The sequence below is a fragment of the Balaenoptera physalus genome (assembly GCF_965194825.1).
Source record: "Balaenoptera physalus genome assembly, chromosome: 3".
NCBI lineage: Eukaryota > Metazoa > Chordata > Mammalia > Artiodactyla > Balaenopteridae > Balaenoptera > Balaenoptera physalus.
In genome coordinates, this window is record NC_138890.1 from 57780196 (window position 1) to 57804180 (window position 23985).

A 23985-nucleotide genomic window follows, 5' to 3' on the forward strand; every position below is an offset into this window, starting at 1 on the left:
GTTTTGCAATGAAGTCTGTAATGTATCATCTTGACAAGACAGAATGATAATAGCATAGCAGCTTAATGAATTTTGCAATAAAAAATGAGTGCACAGCAATTTCTGAGTTTACCATCTCTGGGAAACACCCAAGTACACAGGAAGCTTGGAATCAGACTTTCTAAAGCAATTTTTCTCCTCTGTAGCTTTTGCTCCTGATAAGAGTGGCGTGCCAAGCCCCACTAAAATCTGAGCTGGTCTGATTTCATACTGACCCAGCCTCAGTCCCTACGATAAAAATAATCTTAAGAAGTAGTTTGGGCAGCATATTTGAGCACATGAAAACAGGTTGGGCAATGTTTTAAAAAATAATCTTAAAATGTAGTTGGGGCAATGATGGACTAAACAGGGAGGTGATAAGTGAAAAATGTGGTCAATGTTGTTTGGACCCTAGATGCAGGACATGATATCACAACTTCTGGCAGGTTGTCTTCAGCAAAACCACCACTGATTTTGGCCCCTGGTGGACTGACTGACATTCTCTCCCCATAGTGCCCATAATAACCCTCTGCTTTGCAAAGGGAAAGAATGCCTATGAGAATGGAGTGCACGAAAGAATGGGGAAGTCATTGTGGCTGGCCCAGGATGGAAGTGATTCACAGGGATGAGACATGGAGGTACAGTGGGGAGCCTCTCCTGAAACAGCATTTCAAAAACCACGGTGTAGGAACGCGCCTCTAATTAACGGCTGGACAGGGAACTGAATGGTCACAGGTAAGCAGACACTCTGCTACTCACAACACAGCCCTCCTTCTTCCCTGAGAACTCACTTTTCAGGAGGGACACTCTCCCTTTAGTCTATGGTTCCCCGGTATCTGAGGAAGCCCACATACAGACTGCTTACACCAATGTTCATGAGAAAGAAGAAAATGATATATTTACTTATTTTTATGCCATGACTCATTGCAAAATGGGTTTGAGATAGTAAATGGAGTGTATGATTAGAGAGTTTTGTTTTTATCATGTAAAAATTAGGCAATACATAATAAATATGCATTCCTCTCCAACTGAAAAGTACAGAATAGCATACAAATATCCTAGATATATTTTGGTGTGTAAAAGTCCAGTTGTTTTTCTATACGTAGAAACAGACACATATTTTTTTCTTTTAACAAGGTGGGATTACATAGTGCCTAATGCTACAATACCTGTTTCACATAGTGATAATGCCAGAGATGAGAGGCTGGAATATGCTCTTTTTTATTTAATACTCTACCTTGAACTTTTTTCCTGCCATGAGCTTTCCACGGCATCAGTTTTTAAGGGCCACATCAACTACGCAGTTCTCACTCACACATGGTAACCATACATAATTAAGATAAGAACTACATTACGCCTTACAGTCTGTGTGACAATAGGAATCCCTGTGGATAAACATGTCGTCTGCCAAAACAAACAGGTGTGTCCAGAGCGCCCAGGATCTGCAGAGGCAACCTGAGAAAAGACACATGCTGCAGCTTTGATGGCTGCGAGAGAGGTATTACGTAAAGCTCTGAACAGTACGGATTCCCAGTTATTTTTCAGCAAGGAAGACACACATGTTAAGTACATGAGCTGAATTCTCAACCTCTCCCTGGGCCTGTCTGGGAGAGGGTCCAGGATGAATTAACTGAACTAAAAGAATTAATCAGAGCGATAATCCCAGCTGCCAGTTAACAAGATCCATGTAAAATAAAGCCCAAGAATCCATTCCCACCCCACCAAGGCTGCACAACTCATCCCAGGCTGCTTAAGTACTGGCACTCCAGCATCAAATGGACTCTCTCTGGGGCCAGGGAGACTCTGCATTACCCTCACATATGGGCCTCTCCTTTGGACTCTGCAGGCTCCAGAGGGGGAATATTTTCTTAGTCAAACATAAAGTAAGACTATAGCCTGATGGTAATCATTGTAATCTGAGCTAACATTTATTAGGTTCTGAGTATGTTCCAGGCCCATTGTCAAGTACTTCACATGCACTGGCTCGCTTAATCACGGTAATTTCCCTCCAAGGAAGCTATTATTAGTGATTGATTTTACAGATGAACAAATGGAGGTTCAGAAATGAAAAGTAATGGACTCTAGGTCTCAGGGCTGGTAGGTGATAGAGATGGCATTGAAAAAAAGCATTGAAACTACAGAGCCCCTGCTTCCAACTACCACCAGGCTACCCCAAACCCCAACAGAGAGTCTAAGAGACACTCTGCTAATGACAGAAGACAAGCAACCTTGACCATCCCTCCCTTCCCCAAGCCAGTGCTTCTCTAACTTTAGCTGGCATCAGCATCACCAGGGTGCTTTTAAAATTACAGAGGCCTGAGCTCCAGGCATGACCTGATTCAGAATGTACTGGGGAGGAGACCAGGCATCTGTATCTTTCAACAAGCTCCTTACATGATTCTAATGCACACCCAAGTCTAAGAACCGCACTTCCAAGAAACATATTTTAACACCTTGGGACAGGTATGCTTTGGAGATATTTTGGGTTTGGTTCCAGACCACTGCAATAAAGCAAATATTGCAATAAGGCAAGTCACATGAATTTTTGGGTTTCCCAGTGCATATAAAAGTTATGTTCACCCTACACTGTTGTCTATTAAGTATGTAATAGCACTATGTCTAAAACAACAATATACACACTTTAATTACAAAAAACTTTATTGCCAAAAAAAGCTAACCATCACCTGACATCGCAGTGTTGCCACAAACCTTCAATTTGTGGAAAGCGCAGTATCTGCGAAGTGCAAAAAAGCAAAGTGCAACAAAAAGAGGTATGCTTGTGTTAACTACTAAAAATTCGGGACAAAATAAGTGATAAGTGTCACCTTGCAATCTTTTGGAAGAAATCTTAAAAAGTACAAGACCTGGGTGCTTGGTCCCCTCTAATCCTCTGGCTCTACCTTCTGCAGTTGCCTGGAAAAAGTATAGCTTTCACCTAGACATACCAGTCCAATCTCTGCTGCATGATGTATCTGCGTGTTAACTTGGAGATTAAACAGTAATCTCCTTTGCTACCATTCATCTGGCAGCACAGTTGAAAAACCTCCTTCCATCTGTTCTAAAGTGATCACAAACGAGAGAGACTGCCCTGGCCCAGCATATTAAGTGACTGCTGAATGCACACTGCTCGCTGCAGAGCTGGGGTGACATGGGGGGGTCGTCGTGTGGCTCCTGCTTGCCACCACACGTATTGAGGAACCCGTTCAATATGGTTCAACTGCCTCCGTGGCAACGCTGGACTCTGGGACAGATGGTTTTTATTGCTTCCTTAACTCAGTCTAGCAAGGTTTTCACTTCGGCAGCTCAAGAAGTGACAACATGGCATGGGGAAGGGGTATGACCTGGGTACAGATCCCTTCTCTGCCGTTCGCCAGCTGTGTGACTGCTTAACCCTCCGAGCCCTGGTTTACTTGTTTGTAAAATGTGAATGATGAGAACCTACCTCATGGGGTGATTACCAATTATAAGGATGACATAACACTGGGAAAAGGAAAAAGCCACCTGGAGAAGACTCCACTACCACTCTCAGATTAAAGTGGACGAGATTTACGGAGGTGCCTGGGCACACAACTGGTCTACCCACACAGAATGAAAAACTCCTTCTGGAAAATAAAACACACATCAGTGAGCATCAACTAACATGCCAGATACTTCCATGACAATCTGAGGCCAGAGTGTTGGCACAGATTCACTTCTAAGAGATAAGAATGGGCTCCAACTTCTGCACAGGGCAGGGGCACTGCAGCGAGGTGAAGGGAAAACATGTGCTGATGGGAAGCACACAAGGGAACTACTCTGGGAGTTTCGGGCGCATCAAGCATGTCAACTAGGGGCTGAAGAGAGGGCTGACCCATGGATCACAGAAAAAATATTAAACTTGCAAGTATGCCAATGAGGAGGAAAAACATAACTGAACTCAAAAGAGAGTAGGCACACAGACATAATAGGAAATGAGGTTCTGACAGTATCATATGAAGTCTGAAGGTAGAAGAGAGGCACATGGAGATATATGTGTAGGTGTACGTGTTTGTGTGTGCGTGTGTGTTCTCACAGGTGCGATCCCCGTAACAAGATATCTACTCTGTGGCAAGAATCTGAAGAAAGGTAAGGTCATGTGAAACCTGGAGAGGTGTCACAATGAACCCAGAGTGCACAACGTGAAATCGACAGATGAATGGCGAGTGTTCACAGTGATATAAACAGCTAACGGACAACATCTGAGCCCAGTTCCAGTCGAGCAGACAAAGGAATCTTGAGTTTGTGTGTTTATGTTAAGAAGAAGGATCTGAGCCAGTCAGAAATTTAGAGCAAGCTCTGTGGACTCCAAACTGTGGTACGTATTCCACAGGTGGACACACAACACTTCTAAGGTCAAATGTGGATGAACATTTTTTGGCTGAACAGTTTCATATTTATTTTAATGTATATTAGAGAGTAATACAGTAAGACAATAAAATTCACGCTGCAGAAATTTTACTGAGTAGGACGAGGCCGCGTAAAGAAGTGAGCTGCTTTCAAATTGATTTATATAAATATATTAAACAAACAACAGTGCAAAAGTTATGTGATTGTGGCCCAAAGAGTGAATGAAGGCCTATGTAAATGATTCAAGTTTGGGAAGTACTGAGCTAGGTATGGCAAGAGGCCTTAATGTGAAAAACATCACTGTATGGAAATACAGCATTTTTTTTCCCCCACAAATTACCTGCAGAGTCTTCCCCAGCATTTTAACTCCAAAGAGTAAACTCAGCGAAGTGCTTTGATAGTCTTCTATCTTTGTCCATAGACCAGACAAAGGGGAGGGTTCGCGTGTGAAAACAGTACACTGTGACCTGCTCATCTAATGGTGGTGAGTTGGCTGCACCGCAACCTACGAGGGGCGAGAGCTGGCAGAACCTTCCAGCTCCTGGCCAGTCTTCCTCACAACACCAACTCACCCACTCCTCCTATGGTGCCTTTCCAGGCCAGCCTGGACATTACTCTAATTTCCCAGGAAAATAAGCATTTCTAAAATCAACTCTAAAAAGTATATATATACACGCACCCCTATGTGCTTTGCAATGAAAATGTTTCTCCAGAGAAAGGGAGGAAAGTTGAGTACCCCACAAATATCTGCGCATATGGAGATTCCAGCCCCGTTTCCAGGGAGCGTCTCCTCGTGTTCAGAGGGAAGATGTAGTGCTTCACTGTCTTCCCGTCTCCCATCCTCCTGTCCCCTGTGTGCAGACAGGGACGGCTTGATCTGCAGCTTAGGCACGTCTGCTTTCACACATCCTTAACTTTCACCTGCTGCCTCGTGTGATAAAATTAATCTTGGGCAAGGATCTAATTGATTTTCTCCTAATCGCCATCTTCCTTCTTACATGCTCCCAGAATATGCTTTAAGACCTGATCCAGAGCTGCCTCTGTTTCCATCTAACCATAAACTCGGCACTATTTCAAGCTTAGAGGAATTTACCAATATCGTCTATCTGTCCTGATCTGCACTGTACATTGCTTAGTACAAAACCTTAGGTGACTGCGGCTGTCGTGGAAACATGAGAAGCATCTCACCCCACAGCTCGATGCTGTGTTTGTGGCAGATGTGGGTGAGGCCAGGCCTGTTCCAAGTGTTCTCTGTTACAGACCACAGCAAGAACGACCCCAGCCAGATACTTAAGGGGAACACAGGCTACTGTTCGAAGGGAAGCCAATCCCAGTACGGGTCAAAGCCCTAAAACTGTGCCTATCTGCTGACCCAGAAATTCTTCCAGGAATTGATCATAAGGAAATAATCATGAATATGAACAGATTTAGCTATGAGGATGATTATAGTGGCTTTACTCATAAAAGCAACATATCTGAAACCACCTCAGTGGTTGCACCAACGTGCAGCCATATTATGGAATATGACGACCTCTTTAAAAGCAGTGATGCTCCGAGGGTGGGGAAGATTTGTGTTCAGCAGTAATGATAAGGAAGGCCATTGCTTCTGAACGACAAAGGGATAAAAAACATTTTCTGTAACAAAGAGGAGATGCCAATCCAGATATGGAGTCTCTTTCCTCTTCAAAGCAAAGTGGGTCATTTTTCTGATTTGCGCCTTTACTGTAACTCAGAGAATATTATATATATATACAGTAAATACCATATTTATATAAATATATAAAAATAAACATATATAATACATATAAATACATAAAAAATATAAAAAGTATATAATAATAATACCACCGCCACACCTCCCAGCATTTACTGAGAACCATTTGAAGTGCTTTATTCCTCACAACAAGCCTATAAGGAAACTGTTATCCCTGTTTTCCAGAAGAGGAGACTGAGGCCACGCAATGGCAGATAACTGGCCCACGTCACACAGCCAGAGAGTGGCCGAGGAGGGCTCTCACCCAGGCGCCTGGTGCCCATGAGTGCTTTCAACCACCGTGTTCTCCTGGCTCCCTGAATGCACACATCTGAGAGCAGTTATCCTGCCGACTCACCATTACCTATTCACTCGTCTACTTCCTTTACTCAAATGTGAGCTCCTTACAGACGAGGTCACGTTTTTATACTCCTTGGTGTCTGCGTGTGATTAAACAGGAACTAATAATAGTAGCAGCAGCTCTCAGTCGATGGCCCTTGCCACGTCTAGGCCTGTGCCAGCTGCCTAGCTGCGTAAGTTCATTGAATCCGCACCAGTTCCCTCTGAGGTAGGCCCTATTATCACTACTTTACAGACAAGTAAACTGAGACTGAGAGAAGGTAGGAGGCGAGGCTGAGAGAAGATAGGAGGCTTGCCTGAATGCTGTCGCCGGCACAGGGACCCAGGGCTGCCTGCCTTCGGGCACAGCTGGGACCCTCGACTCCCACCCTCCACCACTGGACTCCCTCATTACAAAGGCTGAAACCAGACTGGAGATTTGAGGGCCCAGTAACCCAACTGCTGCAAAGAACTCAGAAATCCAGAGGTGAAAACAAGATTCGATACAGTTGTGGTGAGAACACTCTGCTACTTGGAACAAGGAGGGCAATGCTCTCCTATTAATCTGTGAATTAATTCCACACATTTACTAAGCATCCACTGTGTGTCAGGCCCAGGAGAGGTGGAGGGGAAGGACGAGCAAGCCAAACAAGGTCCCTGTGCAGAGAGAGCCCCATTCCAGTGGGGCGTGTGACTCGCACGAATAAGCACTGAGTTACAACCCGAGAAAAGGAAGGGAAACTGGTTCTAGGGGAGCCGCTAACAAAAGAGGGGCCGAAGAAGCGACGCCTGAGCTTAGATCTGATTGTGCCGCTGGAGGAAAAGGGGCTCGGCTGTCTGCCCACAGGGGAGTGGGAAAGAGGATCCTGGGCGGCGCGGCCCTCCCTTTCAACCTCAGCACCCCTGCTTCCTGTCCTGTCGAGGTTACTCAGCCACGGAACCCGGGAGGGTACAATGGCCGATACAGTGTCCTGAAGGACGCAAAAGGCAGCAACGCACACAGAGAGGCTGGAGGTGCGCACCCCGGGCAGCTGGGAGGAGGCCTGGATGTCCCCCGGGGACCACGCTGGCCCTGAGTAGTGGGACTCACGTTTCTCTGTTGACTGCATGGTGTGGAAGAGCGTCAGGGGCCTCTCGCTGCAGGACGGGGGCTTGGAGTCACTGCTCTTCTTCCGAGACAGGTGCAGCTGGGCATTGGTGAGGGGCGCGTCAGGCACGGTGTTAAATATCTGCAAAATAGTTTCATAAAAGGGTTACACGCTACTGTGAACTGGGGAGACAGCACAGGTCCAGACAAGTACGACCGAAAAGCTTGATGGAGTCTACGAATCAGCAAGAAAAAGACTGAAAAAGACCACCAGGATTTGCTCAGGACTCTATTTTAAACATCTCTAGGAAGTGGCACAAAACATCCTCCTTTGGAAGCGCGTCCCAAGGTTCGGGAACCATTCACTTCCACTTCTCACCCCTTCTGCTAGCATTTCCAGAGATCTGCTTTTTGTTGTTCTCTCCGGAGCCAATGGAAAGCTTCTGTGCTAAATATAAGCCATTGTCTGCGAAGAGGGCTTAACGTTTTTTGACCACCTTTGTCCAGAACGGATGAACTAAAACTACTTTACTTTTCCTCATTGGTTCTGTTTCCCAGTTCTTAACAACTGCTTCACAACTTTCTGAGGCTGTGAAACATGCGTTTAAATAACAGCCCCCAAAAGAAGCCCAGAACAGGGCAGCATCTTCTAGTCTTCAATCATCCCCAGATGGAGCGTCTAGCTCAGCAGCTTTGTGTTATCTTTGATGCTGAGCATTCTTTTTCTTATTTAAAAAAGGGAAAAAATGTTGTTTCCCCCAAATCTTGATGACAGAAGTAACATACATACTACAAACAGTTTGGAAAATGTAGAAAAGCATTAAGAAGAACATAGAAAAATTCTCCCAATTCCACTATTTAGAGGTAACCACTGTTAGCATTTGAGTTTTATTTTCATATGAGGTTTTTTCTTTTAAGCTTTCATTGCAAAAAAAAAAAAAAAAAGGCCATGGTAAAAATTGAGAAGAAAATGATAGATAAAAATCATGACAATGCTCGTCTTTTTTCCTACAGATCCAAGTACGACAGAATTATTATAATAGCTACCACTTACATGGTGCTTACCATGATTACAGTCACTGCCATGCAAGGTCGGCTCCCTAGGGACCAGTCACTGCGTGTATTTTCCATGTAGCTCACTCAGTTCTGAGTGACCTTGAGCTTCAAGTACTGTCCTCACCATTTATAATGAAGGACTGAGGCAGAGAGGTTAAGCTGCCACAATTATAGATACACTTACAGATGATAACATAGAAACATATGTCCCTAGATTTTCTCAATTCCTTTTAAAATGCATATAATAACAACAACACTAATTCATTCAACCTAGAAAGATCTTTTCAGCATCTCCTTTATACCAGGCACTCTGGGTACAACAGTGCTTGAGGCCAACGTGTCTCCCGTGGTTAGAGAATTTGCATCTAGTAGCTGTGATTTACTGAGTATCTACCACGTCAAGTGCTTTGTATGAGTTATCTCATTTAATGTTAAAACGCACTTCTCCATAATTGGAATTCTATTCTTTATACACTTTTGTATCCTATACGCTTTCTCTAACATTATATTGTAACATTTCCCCCTTCATGAAGAAAATCTTCACACCTGATTCTTCCTGGTTTTGTAACACACCCACTGTATTAAGATATCAGTATTTATTGATCCACTTATTATCATCTCTTACTCTCTGGAGCTGGTCTCCTTCTGGATTTTCTCTTCCCCAACAATCACGAGTAATGAGAGCACAGTGGTGGCACCTCCACTCCCCTCACCTATGGGTGGCCCTAGACACATCAGAGTCTTTCTCATGGCTTTCTCTCCTTTGTGCGTGCATTTGAAAGCAGAACTCAGAAGCTCAGATATAGGAAGCAAAGTCATAAGAATGATAAGAATTTCAGCCAAAACAGCTGCTCTCTATGAGTTGGCAGGTCCTTGGGCTCCAATGATGCCAGCCAGCTGGTTCAGTCAGTCTTGCAACCAAACACAGCTGTCTGAAAACAGCATTATCATATTTTCCCTAGGGGACTGAATTTTCAACAAAATAAATTGAATCACTACATAGCTGAGTTCAACTGGGGCGAGGAGGTAAGGAGAGAAGGGGGCCTAAAACAAAAACAACAAAAACCTCCTGGCTTCCAGAGGAGTTGGAACCCCTAAAAATAAGTACCAGTGTTACACATGTCACCAGGCTCCTTCTGAGCATCTTCAAGGGAAGAAAAGAGAAATTATGGTTGTTGTTGAGCTCAAGGACCACTAAGCTTCTCAGAAGCTCCCTCCCCCTTTGTTCTGTCCTCCAACAACGCTGAGCCAGGGCTGCTCCTAAGTGACACCCCGTGCACCATTACCACTGGCACTTGCTCTTATATAGGAGTGTTTGCCCCTGCCAGCCACTGTGCAAGGTACTTTACATGACTTATCTCTTAAGTCAAAGGTACTAAGCAGGATGACCATTCCACAAGGAGAGATTTCCTAATGCCACATGGCTTAGCAGGAGAGGGGCTGGGATGGGACCCTAGGGTTGCAGTTTCTAACATCTCCACTCCCCACCTCTGCAGCAGTCCTCAGCATTCAGCTCATCTTCTCCAGCTAATCTACACTACAGAAGCCGGTGCCCAAACCCACAAGTACAGATTTCAACAAATAATGATATCCTTTAGCACCCTTCTGCCTCTGGCCTTAAATACAACATTTTCGGCAATCTGAGCTAAAAAACATCTGAAAATGAATTCAGACACACTGATAGGCCCCCACCTCTTTATGTCTGGGCTCCAAATTTTGTCTCTCTTTTCCTTTTTTTTTTCTTTTTCATTTCTTTTCTCTTATTTTTTTATTACTTTTTATTGGAGTATAGTTTCTTTACAATGTTGTGTTAGGTTGTCTCTTTTCCTAAAGAGCTACTGAGAATGAGATCCTCACTCAACCGCAATGTGAACAAAGATAATGCATATGCATTTTCATTTCAACTGTCACCAGAAATGTGAGCATTTCTTCTTTCCTAAAAACTGTCGTAGATGCTGGAGAAACAAAGAAGAGTGAGTCGTGAGGAAGGACCATGGATTTAGACAGATGCGTGGAAAATTGCTTCCAAAACAGTGTTTATACACAGGCAAACGGGAGGAGACACGGGAACACATGAGAATTACATTCTGCTCATTGGCTGTTTTCTCTAAAAGGAAAGCTACTGGAGCATACTAGAATCAGTTCTAGGAGATGGAGATTTTCACCATGGGCCAGAGCTACAATCCTGAAGGCCAGCTCTCTGGGTCTCAGTGTGAGCCAGGCCCCGGCTTCTGAAGAACTCCGACAGGGCTCTTCTTGAGATCAAATGCACTAATGTGCAAGTGGGGCCTGCTATGAAATGTGGAGTGCCAGACACGGGACTATCACCAGTATTATTACACATGGTTTTCCCAGGCACAAGGGCACCTCTGCAAATCAGACCAAGTCAGAGCAGAAGACACAGACTTTCACTAAGGAGTCTGGGCAATCATTCCCCAAATTACTTTTGTTCCTTTAACTCTGAAACTTGAATACATGCAAGTTGTTAAAAGGCTGCTCACTGTCCGGCCACCTTCTCAGCCAGGCCAAAAGATGCCTCTGTGAAAAAAGCTTGAGTTGAATTCTGATGAGAATCCGAATGATTCACAGTTTTGCTGGTTGTTCCAATCCTGTTTTGTTTGGAAGGGATGACTTCAAGAGAATCCCATGAAGTTCCCTTCATTCTGTTGAGAAGAATCACTGTACAAATGTCTCTGCTGAACGATGGAAGCATGAGCTCATGTAATCTCTGAGCAATGGATTTATGGAGCTCTACCATGTGGCTGGAATAATCTATTCATTTCACAGAGACTTTCCAACTTAACACAAAACGGGGGGATTTATTCTGTGCCCCAAGTGCCCCATTAATTCTGTTCAAACTTACAAATGAATTCTGACTTAGTCAGGAATGCCTTAGAAATAAAAGTTACAAGGAAGGCTGGAAGCCTTCTGGAAGCTACCGGGGAGTAAGACTGTAAAATAAAAATATGATTCTGGATAACGCTCCCAAGTATCCCCAGTGTCAAGCTTCCTATAAGTGGAATTAGCAGACCTGTAAATACCAAGCTGCAGTTTCTCCTTAAGCTGTGCGGCAGAGTGGTCAGGGGTGGCTTGGCCTCTGCCGTCACACAGAACTGGGCTGAGGCCTGATCCAGCTGCTCAGGGGGCAGGACCTACAGCTACACTGACTTCACTGTCAGAGACACTGGCATCGTTGCCGTGTCACGGATGTCACCTATATGTGGACTCTAAAAAAAAGGTACAAATGAACTTATTTACAAAACAGAAATAGAGTCACAGATGTAGAAAACAAGCCTATGGTTACCAAGGGGGAAAGGGAGGGAGGGATAAATTGGGAGACTGGGATTGACATAGACGCACTACTATATATAAAATAGATAACTAATAAGAACCTACCTTATAGCACAGGGAACTCTGCTCAATACTCTGTAATGACCTATATAGGAAGAGAATCTAATATATGTATAACTGATTCACTTTGCTGTACAGCAGAAACTAGCACAACATTGTAAATCAACTATACTCCAATAAAAATTAATTAAAAAATAAACCTAAACACCATCCAAAAAAAAAATATATATATATATAGGAAAGGAATTTACAGTCATTATATGGGTAGAAAGCAAATAGTTGTTGGAGCTATACAGACTTGGGTTCAACTCGGGTAAGAGCCTTAACCCCTCTGAGACTGTTTCCCTGTGTAAATGGGGATCTAACACCTGTCTTGCAGGGATACTGAAAAGCTAAGGCGTATTAAATGCTGAGCACAGAACCTGACAGAGTGGGCAGGAGGTAGTGGTGGTATAAGTGACAATAAAAATATCCAAAGTTTATTGAGTGTTTATCATGCTGTTACTTACATGGATTATCTCAGGATTTTACTCTACTATTATTCTTGTCATCTTGTAGGTGAGGAAACTGAGACTCACTGAGACTAACTGATTTGTTCAAGGTCACATAAATGAGTACAGCTGGACTGGGACTTAAGACAGCTTAGCTGGACTGTCTGGGTCTTAACCACCTGTGGCCTTTATACGTGTTAGTAATTTGAGAGACAGAGGACAAAATGCAAAGATCATAAGTTCTGGAGTCTGATGGATCTGATTTTAGTCACTCACTAGCTCTGTGACTTTGAACAAGTTATATAACTCTGACCTTTAGCTGTCACATCTGTAAAAACTCCTGGGACTGAGGCGAGGACGGAAGCACCTAACACTGTTTGACACTCAGTGTTCAAAAGACATGATTGCATTCAACAAAAAAGTATAAGAAGGGAAATAACTGGAGACTCAACAATGAATTATCTGCAGTCAGGACATGAGGATTTAATTTATAAGTGCAAATTTAATTACTGCTCTTTGTATTACATCGATCTCAACTGCTTACAACGTTAGAATTTGCTGTTCTTTTCCCCTTGCATTGTCTACAAAATTCAAATTTCACTGGCCCCCCTTGGGCCCATCTTGACATTGGACACCATTGACACTTGTGGAATTTATTCTTAGCCATGTCACATACACATTTTTATACCTTTCCCAATCCCATCTGTAACATGCTCCTGCAATTTACAAGGATTAGAAGCCTTCCCGTAACGTGTGTGGTGTACTCTTTATTACGTGCTGTGATTTTTATGGGAGGAAAATTAGGTCATGATGAAGAGTTCCTGGTCTGTAACTGCAAAGTAGCTCTGAGATAATAAATCAATGACAGAGGCCTGGGATTACAAGGCAAAAGAGAAAGGCTTCTATAAGAGAAGAGACTAAGCATTTTCCTAAAACATAAATGTATCAGGGTTTGAAGTAACAGACAATAATAACAAGTTATGGGCTTGGTTAATCTGAGGAGTATCTGCTTTGGAGGTGGAGGACTAAGCCTATGGAGCATGGCTCACACACTGCCCACTCTTTCTATCCACAGGCTGTAGAACAGGACTGCTCAGGGCACGAGAAGCCATAAACCCAGCACCTTTCTGCTGGAAAGCCAGGCAAGTCTTAGCAGGGCTAATTTAATATACCAGTTAAGAAGCCAAATTCAGAGGCTACAGCCACAAAGAGGTTTTTTTTTAAGGAGAGTTGGAAGTCCGATGTCTTGTTGATATCAGCATTTTGGCCCAGGGAACAACAATTTAGAAAGCGGTTTGAGTAGTTTTATTAAAAGTCCCTCAAAAGGAAACAATTCCATTTAGTAACTGGCAGTATATATAGTCAACCTGGGTAATCCATGGGATGCTGTGATTTTCCTAATCTCCAGAAAGATTCTATTTCCTGTTATCTTTGCTGACAGAGAGGAATAGATTAAAACATAACAAAACCCCACCTTTATTTGAGAACCATTAAAGGAGCTCAAACAATGATTGGTTTATCTGGGGCTTTATTGGCTGGGGACTGCAGAATATAGCTGTTCAGATCCACAACCTTGGACACTAATGAAGAACTGTTTGCATGGCACTTGACACTGCAAATAGAAGAAAAGCCTGTGACAGAAGCATTCCAGCTGAGCATATAAGTAAATCTAGCTTATTTCTAAACCTAACATGGACAGGACCAAAAAGAATATACTCAGAAACCAATGTAAGGAAAGGTAACAACAACAACAATAAATCAACAAACAAATGAAAAAAGCCATGGTCATGAGGCACAAGATTAGCTTCCCAAGCAGGCCACAGTAACAGGAGTAAAGTGTGCAGGCATTCTTCTTCTTCTTCTTCTTCATCATCATCATCATCATCATCATCACCATCACCATCATCATCAATTTTGCATATCAACAGCCACTTGAAATAACAAGGAAATGAAATACAACTGCCCAACACTTGTCAGTTGCCAGAAACTGTTCAAATCAATTGCATTCTATTAATTGATGCACATTTTGTGTACAAACCCCAACACTGATACAATGGATTCCAAAGCCACCAACATCTTGGTAAAAGCAGATCAAGGCAGTTTGGTGGGCCCAAATCAACTCAAATCAAGACAACCTTGAAAGACACTACCAATTTAACAGGAACGCAAGTTTGCTTAGGACTTGCTGTTTACACTTAGCTGTTAAGTAAGGACATCCATGGTCGCTCGCTCTTCTCCTTGACATATAAGATTAAAAGTTAACATGTATTAAAAAGGGGCACTGATCTTTGGGCGTTTCTAAGAATTAACAACTCAAAGATCACCACTCTTACCTCTTCCAAAGCCTACTGATAGACTGGAAAAAGAATCATGATAACTTATTTTGTAAAACATCAATAGCCATTAAAAGGAACAATACTGATAAAAGCACATGGTGCATGGGCACAGGTACACACCCATGTCCTGCTTCATGTGCAGAAACCCTTTTGAATGCCACAGTCAAAAGAAACATCGTGGACTGTTCAAAACAATCCTACTATTACATGTTGGAACTTAACAGGAAGATGTTGAGACATACACATACATAATCTGAGATTTCATGTTTAACCAAATCTATGAAAAGGTGGCAGTTTGATTCTTGACAGGATTGTTTTTCCTAGACATTTAAATTTTTCAAAGTCATTGGCAAGCTAACCTTTAAAAAGAGAAATAAAAGGAAAATCTTGTAAGAAATTGCAGAATTTCTGGGCTTTTCGGTATCTTGAACAATGACAGCGTTCAGTATTTTGAAATCTTAACTAGATGCATATAAATATTGATAACTTCCACTATCACCCCAAGTATTGGGCTTATTGATGTTTTAAGGCTCAGGGTGACAAGGTGTGAGCTGGGTAAAGATTCTGTGCATATAGAAATGGTAACTTAAAATAATTATTACCTTAAAACAAACAGAGAAAGAGCCAAAGTCTTTGCCCTCTGAACTTTTAACTCTGAAATCTGACTACAGATAAAAAGAGCCAGACTCTCAAGTCTGTTCTTTAGCTTTCAGATAATCCAAGTCGAGTCCAGGGTATGGAGCTGTTGATGGGAAATGATGCCATGAGCTACTATTTCCCTTTAGGAAGTCTGGCAAAGAGACCCAAATAAAAGCCGTTAGGATCCTACTCTACCCTATAATAAGTAAAGGCTGTAGGTCAAAGGTTACAGTCTCTAAGCAAGACTTTTAAAATATATAGCCACAAGTTTACTACAGTGTGGTAAACTCTATGGTTTTGTTTTTATTTAATGAGTGATTCTGATATCAGCAACCAGAGTACAATCTGGTTCACCTTCCAGGGATGTCTTTCTCAAGTGCTGATACAATCAATCATTTTACCTCTCTACTTGGAATCCCCTGAGAGCTCCCATTTTTCAGAAGTAAATGCCAACCTTTTCCCATAGCTTTCAAGACCCTTGAAAAATAGGCTCAATCCAATCTTTGGCATCATCTCTGACCACTTGCTAACATAACCCAAAGTTCTTTCACAACCATTTTGTTTTAATACACACGAGTTGATTGATGTTGATTAACTGATTAATGTTCCTCTGGAAGGCTGTCCCCCCATCTCCACTCTTGCTCTGCCTAGAAATTGCCTATTTATCTGTCAGAGCCAGGTACAAGCAGAATTAAATTATTTCTCCTCAGTGGTACCACACACTTCATTCATCTTACTGGATGTCACTTAGCACACTATATTATGGTTAGTTATATCCTGAGAAAACAGGAGGGCCTTGGAAAAAAAGGTCCTGTCTCATTTATCTTAGGTCAAGAGTAGGTGCTCAATAAATGCAGTCACTAGAGATTAACAAGAATAGATTTAATAGCTTGGGTTATGAAAGGAGTCCTAAGTTCAACCCTAGTTCCTCTCCTAACAAGCTGTTTTTTCAACTCTCTGGACTCTAGGTTCAAAATTTGTAAAATAGAGCTAAAAATACTGACCTTAGAGTGTTGCTGTGAAAAATAAATGAAATGATGAATATAAGGCTGCTTAGCACAATGCCTTGCAGACAATAAGCTGTAAGTAAAAGTTAGCTATTACTATCATTATTATTATTACTGCTAGACTATGTACATTAAAAAGACCCATTACCTTCAACTGAGTAAATAAATCAGTAGGTATTACCAACATGGAAAAAGAACAATTATCAGGAGCCCCCATGCAAATCCATATCTTCTGGCTTTTTCCTCTCTGCCTTCACTTACTTTGGGATATATATTTTGTACAAATTGGTCCAAACATTGCTCCCCTCCCCAAGGCTGTGCAGGAGGTGAAGGACCAAGTTTCTGAAGCATCACAACAGGGTAAGTACGTGGTTAGCGTATTTAATTTGACCAAACTGAATGTCGTTAAGAAACACATCACTAAGGCTCCCACGAACGAGAAACAGGTGGGTTCTCTGTGACAAGAGATGATCAGCAGGGGATGTTTCTAGACAAACAGGTGCTGTCTTTTTTCTTCTTTTTCTAAACAAAGCTTCTGTCTCCTTTTTTTTTGAATTTTTGAATTTTATTTTATTTATTTTCTTATACAGCAGGTTCTCATTAGTCATCAATTTTATACACATCAGTGTATACATGTCAATCCCAATCGCCCAATTCAGCACACCACCCCCCCCATCCCCCCCACCGCTTTCCCGCCTTGGTGTCCATACGTTTGTTCTCTACATCTGTGTCTCAATTTCTGCCCTGCAAACTGGTGCAGCTGTACCATTTTTCTAGGTTCCACATATATGCGTTAATATACGATATTTGTTTTTCTCTTTCTGACTTACTTCACTCTGTATGACAGTCTCTAGATCCATCCACATATCAACAAATGACCCAATTTCGTTCCTTTTTATGGCTGAGTAATATTCCACTGTATATATGTACCACATCTTCTTTATCCATTCATCTGTCGATGGGCATTTAGGTGGCTTCCATGACCTGGCTATTGTAAATAGTACTGCAATGAACATTGGGGTGCATGTGTCTTTTTGAATTATGGTTTTCTCTGGGTATATGCCCAGTAGTGGGATTGCTGGATCATATGGTAATTCTATTTTTAGTTTTTCAAGGAATCTCCATACTGTTCTCCATAGTGGCTGTATCAATTTACATTCCCACCAACAGTGCAAGAGGGTTCCCTTTTCTCCACACCCTCTCCAGCATTTCTTGTTTCTAGATTTTCTGATGATGGCCATTCTAAGTGGTGTGAGGTGATACCTCATTGTAGTTTTGATTTGTATTTCTCTAATAATTACTGATGTTGAGCAGCTTTTCATGTGCTTCTTGGCCATCTGTATGTCTTCTTTGGAAAAATGTCTATTTAGGTCTTCTGCCCATTTTTGGATTGGGTTATTTGTTTTTTTAATAGTGAGCTGCATCAGCTGTTTATATATTTTGGAGATTAATCCTTTGTCCGTTGATTCGTTTGCAAATATTTTCTCCCATTCTGAGGGTTGTCTTTTTGTCTTGTTTATGGTTTCCTTTGCTGTGCAAAAGCTTTGAAGATTCATTAGGTCCCATTTGTTTATTTTTGCTTTTATTTCCATTACTCTAGAAGGTGAATCAAAAAATATCTTGCTGTGATTTATGTCAAAGAGTGTTCTTCCTATGTTTTCCTCTAAGAGTTTTATAGTGTCTAGTCTTACATTTAGGTCTCTAATCCATTTTGAGTTTATTTTTGTGTATGGTGTTAGGGAGTGTTCTAATTTCATTCTTTTACACGTAGCTGTCCAGTTTTCCCAGCACCACTTACTGAAGAGACTCTCTTTTCTCCATTGTATATCCTTGCCTCCTTCGTCATAGATTAGCTGACCATAGGTGCGTGGGTTTATCTCTGGGCTTTCTAACTTGTTCCATTGATCTATATGTCTGTTTTTGTGCCAGTACCATATTGTCTTGATTACTGTAGCTTTGTAGTATAGTCTGAAGTCAGGAAGTCTGATTCCACCAGCTCCGCTTTTTTCCCTCAAGATTGCTTTGGCTATTCGGGGTCTTTTGTGTCTCCATACACATTTTAAGATTTTTTGTTCTAGTTCTGTAAAAAATGCCATTGGTAATTTGATAGGGATTGTATTGAATCTGTAGATTGCTATGGGTAGTACAGTCATTTTCATATTACTGATTCTTCCAATCCAAGAACATGGTATGTCTCTCCATCTGCTGGTATCATCTTTAATTTCTTTCATCTGTGTCTTATAGTTTTCTGCATACAGGTCTTTTGTCTCACTAGGTAGGTTTATTCCTAGATATTTTATTCTTTTTGTTGCAATGGTAAATGGGAATGTTTCCTTAATTTCTCTTTCAGATTTTTCATCATTAGTATATAGGAATGCAAGAGATTTCTGTGCATTAATTTTGTATCCTGCAACTTAACCAAATTCATCGATTAGCTCTAGTAGTTTTCTGGTGGCATCTTTAGGATTCTCTATGCATAGTACCATGTCATCTGCAAACAGTGACAGTTTTACTTCTTTCCAATTTGTATTCCTTTTATTTCTTTTTCTTCTGTGATTGCTGTGGCTAGGACTTCCAACACTATGTTGAATAACAGTGGTGAGAGTGGACATCCCTGTCTTGTTCCTCATCTAAGAGGAAATGCTTTCAGTTTTTCAACATTGAGAATGATGTTTGCTGTGGGTTTGCCGTATATGGCCTTTATTATGTTGAGGTAGGTTCCATCTATGCCCACTTTCTGGAGAGTTTTTATCATAAATGAGTGTTGAATTTTGTCAAAAGCTTTTTCTGCATCGATTGAGATGATCATATGGTTTTTCTCCTTCAATTCGTTAATATGGTGTATCACATTGATTGATTTGCATATATTGAAGAATCCTTGCATCCCTGGGATAAATCCCACTTGATCATGGTGTATGATCCTTTTAATGCATTGTTGGATTCTGTATGCTAGTATTTTGTTGAGGATTTTTGCATCTATATTCATCAGTGATATTGGTCTATAATTTTCTTTTTTTGTGGTATCTTTGTCTGGTTTTGGTATCAGGGTGATGGTGGCCTCACAGAATGAGCTTGGGAGTGTTCCTCCCTCTGCTATATTTTGGAAGAATTTGAGAAGGATGGGTGTTAGCTCTTCTCTAAATGTTTGATAGAATTCACCTGTGAAGCCATCTGGTCCTGGACTTTTGTTTGTTGGAAGATTTTTAATCACAGTTTCAATTTCATTACTTGTGATTGGTCTGTTCATATTTTCTATTTCTTCCTGGTTCAGTCTCGGAAGGTTATACCTGTCTAAGAATTTATCCATTTCTTCCAGGTTGTCCATTTTATTGGAATAGAGTTGCTTGTAGTAGTCTCTTAGGATGGTTTGTATTTCTGCAGTGTCTGTTGTAACTTCTCCTTTTTCATTTCCAATTTTATTGATTTGAGTCCCCTCCCTCTTTTTCTTGATGAGTCTGGCTAATGGTTTATCAATTTTGTTTATCTTCTCAAAGAACAAGCTTTTAGTTTTATTGACCCTTGCTATTGTTTTCTTTGTTTCTATTTCATTTATTTCTGCTCTGATCTTTATGATTTCTTTCCTTCTGCTAACTTTGGGTTTTGTTCATTCTTCCTCCTCTAGTTCCTTTAGGTGTAAGCTTAGATTGTTTATTTGAGATTTTTCTTGTTTCTTGAGATAGGCTTGTATTGCTACAAACTTCTCTCTTGGAACTGCTTTTGCCGCATCCCATAGGTTTTGGATCATCGTGCTTTCATTGTAATTTGTCTCTAGGTATTTTTTGATTTCCTCTTTGATTTCTTCAGTGATCTCTTGGTTATTTAGTAACGTATTGTTTAGCCTCCATGTGTTTCTATTTTTACAGATTTTTTGCTGTAATTGATATCTACTCTTATAGTGTTGTGGTAGGAAAAGATACTTGATATGATTTCAATTTTCTTATATTTACCAAGGCTTGATTTGTGACCTAAGCTATGATCTATCCTGGAGAATGTTCCATGAGCACTTGAGAAGAAGGTGTATTCTGTTGTTTTTGGATGGAATGTCCTATAAATGTCAATTAAGTCCATCTTGTTTAATGTATCATTTAAAGCTTTTGTTTCCTTATTTATTTTCATTTTGGATGATCTGTCCACTAGTGTAAGTGAGATGTTAAAGTCCCTCACGATTATGGTGTTACTGTTGATTTCCTCTTTTTTTTTTTTTTTTTGATTTCCTCTTTTATAGCTGTTAGCAGTTGCCTTATGTATTGAGGTGCTCCTATGTTGGGTGCATAGATATTTATAACTGTTATATCTTCCTCTTGGATTGATCCCTTGATCATTATGTAGTATTCTTCCTTGTCTCTTGTAACATTCTTTAAAGTCTATTTTATCTGATATGAGTATCGCTACTCCAGCTTTCTTTTGATTTCCACTTGCATGGAATATCTTTTTCCATCCCCTCACTTTCAGTCTGTATGTGTCCCTAGGTCTCAAGTGGTTCTGTTGTAGACAGCATATATATGGGTCTTGTCTTTGTCTCCATTTAGCAAGCCTGTATCTTTTGGTTGGAGCATTTAATCCATTCACTTTTAAGGTAATTATCAATATGTATGTTCCTATGACCATTTTCTTAATTGTTTTGGGTTTGTTTTTGTAGGTCCTTATCTTCTCCTCTGTTTCCTACTTAGAGAAGTTCCTTTAGCATTTGTTGTAGAGCGGGTTTGGTGGTGCTGAATTCTCTTAGCTTTTGCTTGTCTGTAAAGCTTTTGATTTCTCCATCGAATGTGAATGAGATCCTTGCCGGGTAGAGTAATCTTGGTTGTAGGTTCTTCCCTTTCATCACTTTAAGTATATCATGCCACTCCCTTCTGGCTTGTAGAGTTTCTGCTGAGAAATCAGCTGTTAATCTTATGGGAGTTCCCTTGTATGTTATTTGTCATTTTTCCCTTGCTGCTTTCAATAATTCTTCTTTGTCTTTAATTTTTATCAATTTGATTATTATGTGTCTTGGCATGTTTCTCGTTGGGTTTATCCTGTATGGGGCTCTCTGCGCTTCCTGGACTTGGGTGGCTATTTCCTTTCCCATGTTAGGGAAGTTTTTGACTATAATCTCTTCAAATATTTTCTCGGGTCCTTTCTCTCTCTCTTCTCCTTCTGGGACCCCTAAAATGTGAATGTGGCTGTGTTTAATGTTTTCCCAGAAGTCTCTTAGGCCGTCTTCATTTCTTTTCATTCTTTTTTCTTTATTCTGTTCTGCAGCAGTGACTTCCACTATTCTGTCTTCCAGGTCACTTATCCGTTCTTCTGCCTCAGTTATTCTGCTATTGATTCCTTCTAGTTTAGTTTTCATTTCAGTTATTGTATTGGTCATCTCTGTTTGTTTGTTCTTTAATTCTTCTAGGTCTTTGTTAAACATTTCTTTCACCTTCTCGATCTTTGCCTCCATTCTTTTTCTGAGGTCCTGGATCATCTTCACTATCATTATTCTGAATTCTTTTTCTGGAAGGTTGCCTATCTCCACTTCATTTAGTTGTTTTTCTAGGGTTTTATCTTGTTCCTTCATCTGGTACATAGCCCTGTGCCTTTTCATCTTGTCTGTCTTTTTGTGAATGTGGTTTTTGTTCCAAAGGCTGCAGGACTGTAGTTCTTCTTGCTTCTGCTGTCTGCCCTCTGGTGGATGAGGCTATCTAAGAGGCTTGTGCAAGTTTCCTGATGGGAGGGACTGGTGGTGGGTAGAGCTGGCTGTTGCTCTGGTAGGCAGAACTCAGTAAAACTTTAATCCGCTTGACTGCTGATGGGTGGGGCTGGGTTCCCTCCCTGTTGGTTGTTTGGCCTGAGGCGACCCAACACTGGAGCCTGCAGGCTCTTTGGCGGGGCTAATGGCGGACTCTGGGAGGGCTCACGCCAAGGAGTACTTCCCAGAACTTCTGCTGTCAGTGTCCCTGTCCTCACGGTGAGCCACAGCCACCCACTGCCTCTGCAGGAGACCCTCCAACACTATCATGTAGGTCTGGTTCAGTCTCCCCTGGGGTCACTGCTCCTTCCCCTGGGCTCCAGTGTGCACACTACTTTGTGTGTGCCCTCCAGGAATGGAGTCTCTGTTTCCCCCAGTCCTGTCAGAGTCCTGTAATCAAATCCTGCTAGCCTTCAAAGTCTGATTCTCCAGGAATTCCTCCTCCCGTTGCCAGACCCCCAGGTTCGGAAGCCTGACGTGGGGCTCAGAACCTTGACTCCAGTGGGTGGCCTTCTGTGGTATAAGTGTTCTCCAGTTTGAGAGTCACCCACCCAGCAGTTATGGGATTTGATTTTATTGTGATTGCGCCCCTCCTACTGTCTCTTTGTGGCTTCTCCTTTGTCTTTGGATGTGGGGTTTCTTTTTTGGTGAGTTCCAGTGTCTTCCTGTCGGTGACTGTTCAGCAGTTAGTTGAGACTCTGGTGTTCTCGCAAGAGGGAGTGAGAGCATGTCCTTCTACTCTGCCATCTTGGTTCAGGCTCTTTTCGCTTCTAAACAGCTGCTGTCTTGAGGGTGTGTGTATGTGCCAGGGACAACATAAAGCAGTTCAGGAGTTATCTTCATTTTTAACCCTTTGTCTGAATGTCTAGTGTTAATCCTCAGCAAACAATGAGGGAGAGGGAGGAGGGGGAGGAGGAGAAAGGGGAGGGGTGGAGAGGAAAGGCCATATGCTTTAGGCAGTTAAAGCACAGAAGCCTTTTTCCTTCTCTTCAAAAAAGATGTTTTATGAGGAAAAAGAAACTGAATTTTCTCACCAGGAGAAAACTCACTGTCTTCTAAATGTCAATTTTAAACACAAAGATGTTTTCCCAGTTTTAGACACTGATGAGTTAGCTCTCCATACGGAGGCTTACAAAGGGTATGTGAGGACTGAACTTGTCACTACCACCAAATGTTGCATGCCCCCTGGTTATGTAAAAAATGGCAGTGCTGAGGAGAAACAGAAGACCATTGACAGAACCAAGAAGATTTAGAAAATATAAACAGACCAATCACAAGTAATGAAATTGAAACTGTAATTAAAAATCTTCCAACAAACAAAAGTCCAGGACCAAATGGCTTCATAGGAGAATTCTATCAGACATTTAGAGAAGAGCTGACATCCATCCTTCTCAAACTCTTCCAAAAAATTGCAGAGGGAGGAACACTCCCAAACTCGTTCTATAAGGCCACCATCACCCTGATACCAAAACCAGACAAAGATACTACAAAAAAAGAAAATTATAGACCAATATCACTGATGAACCTAGATGCAAAAATCCTCAACAAAATACCAGCAAACAGAATCCAACAACATATTAAAAGGATCACACACCATGGTCACGTGGGATTTATCCCAGGGATGCAAGGATTCTTCAATATATGCAAATCAATCAATGTGATTAACCATATTAACAAATTGAAGGAGAAAAACCATATGATCATCTCAATAGATGCAGAAAAAGCTTTTGACAAAATTCAACACCCATTTATGATAAAAACTCTCCAGAAAGTGGGCAAAGAGGGAACCTACCTCAACATAATAAAGGCCATATATGACAAACCCAC

The 23985-nt window shown here is 41.5% G+C and overlaps 1 protein-coding gene across 5 annotated transcripts in view; it reads right to left on the minus strand.

The window, feature by feature from the left end:
- The window catches only part of ARHGAP26 (Rho GTPase activating protein 26), a 470301-nt gene that overhangs the window by 81563 nt on the left and 364753 nt on the right, over positions 1-23985 (minus strand). For all 5 annotated transcript variants that reach the window (XM_082454134.1, XM_082454135.1, XM_082454137.1 and 2 more), the window contains exon 19: positions 7566-7704. In XM_082454134.1, coding sequence (XP_082310260.1) covers positions 7566-7704 — 139 coding nt within the window. The remainder of the gene's footprint in view (positions 1-7565; positions 7705-23985) is intronic.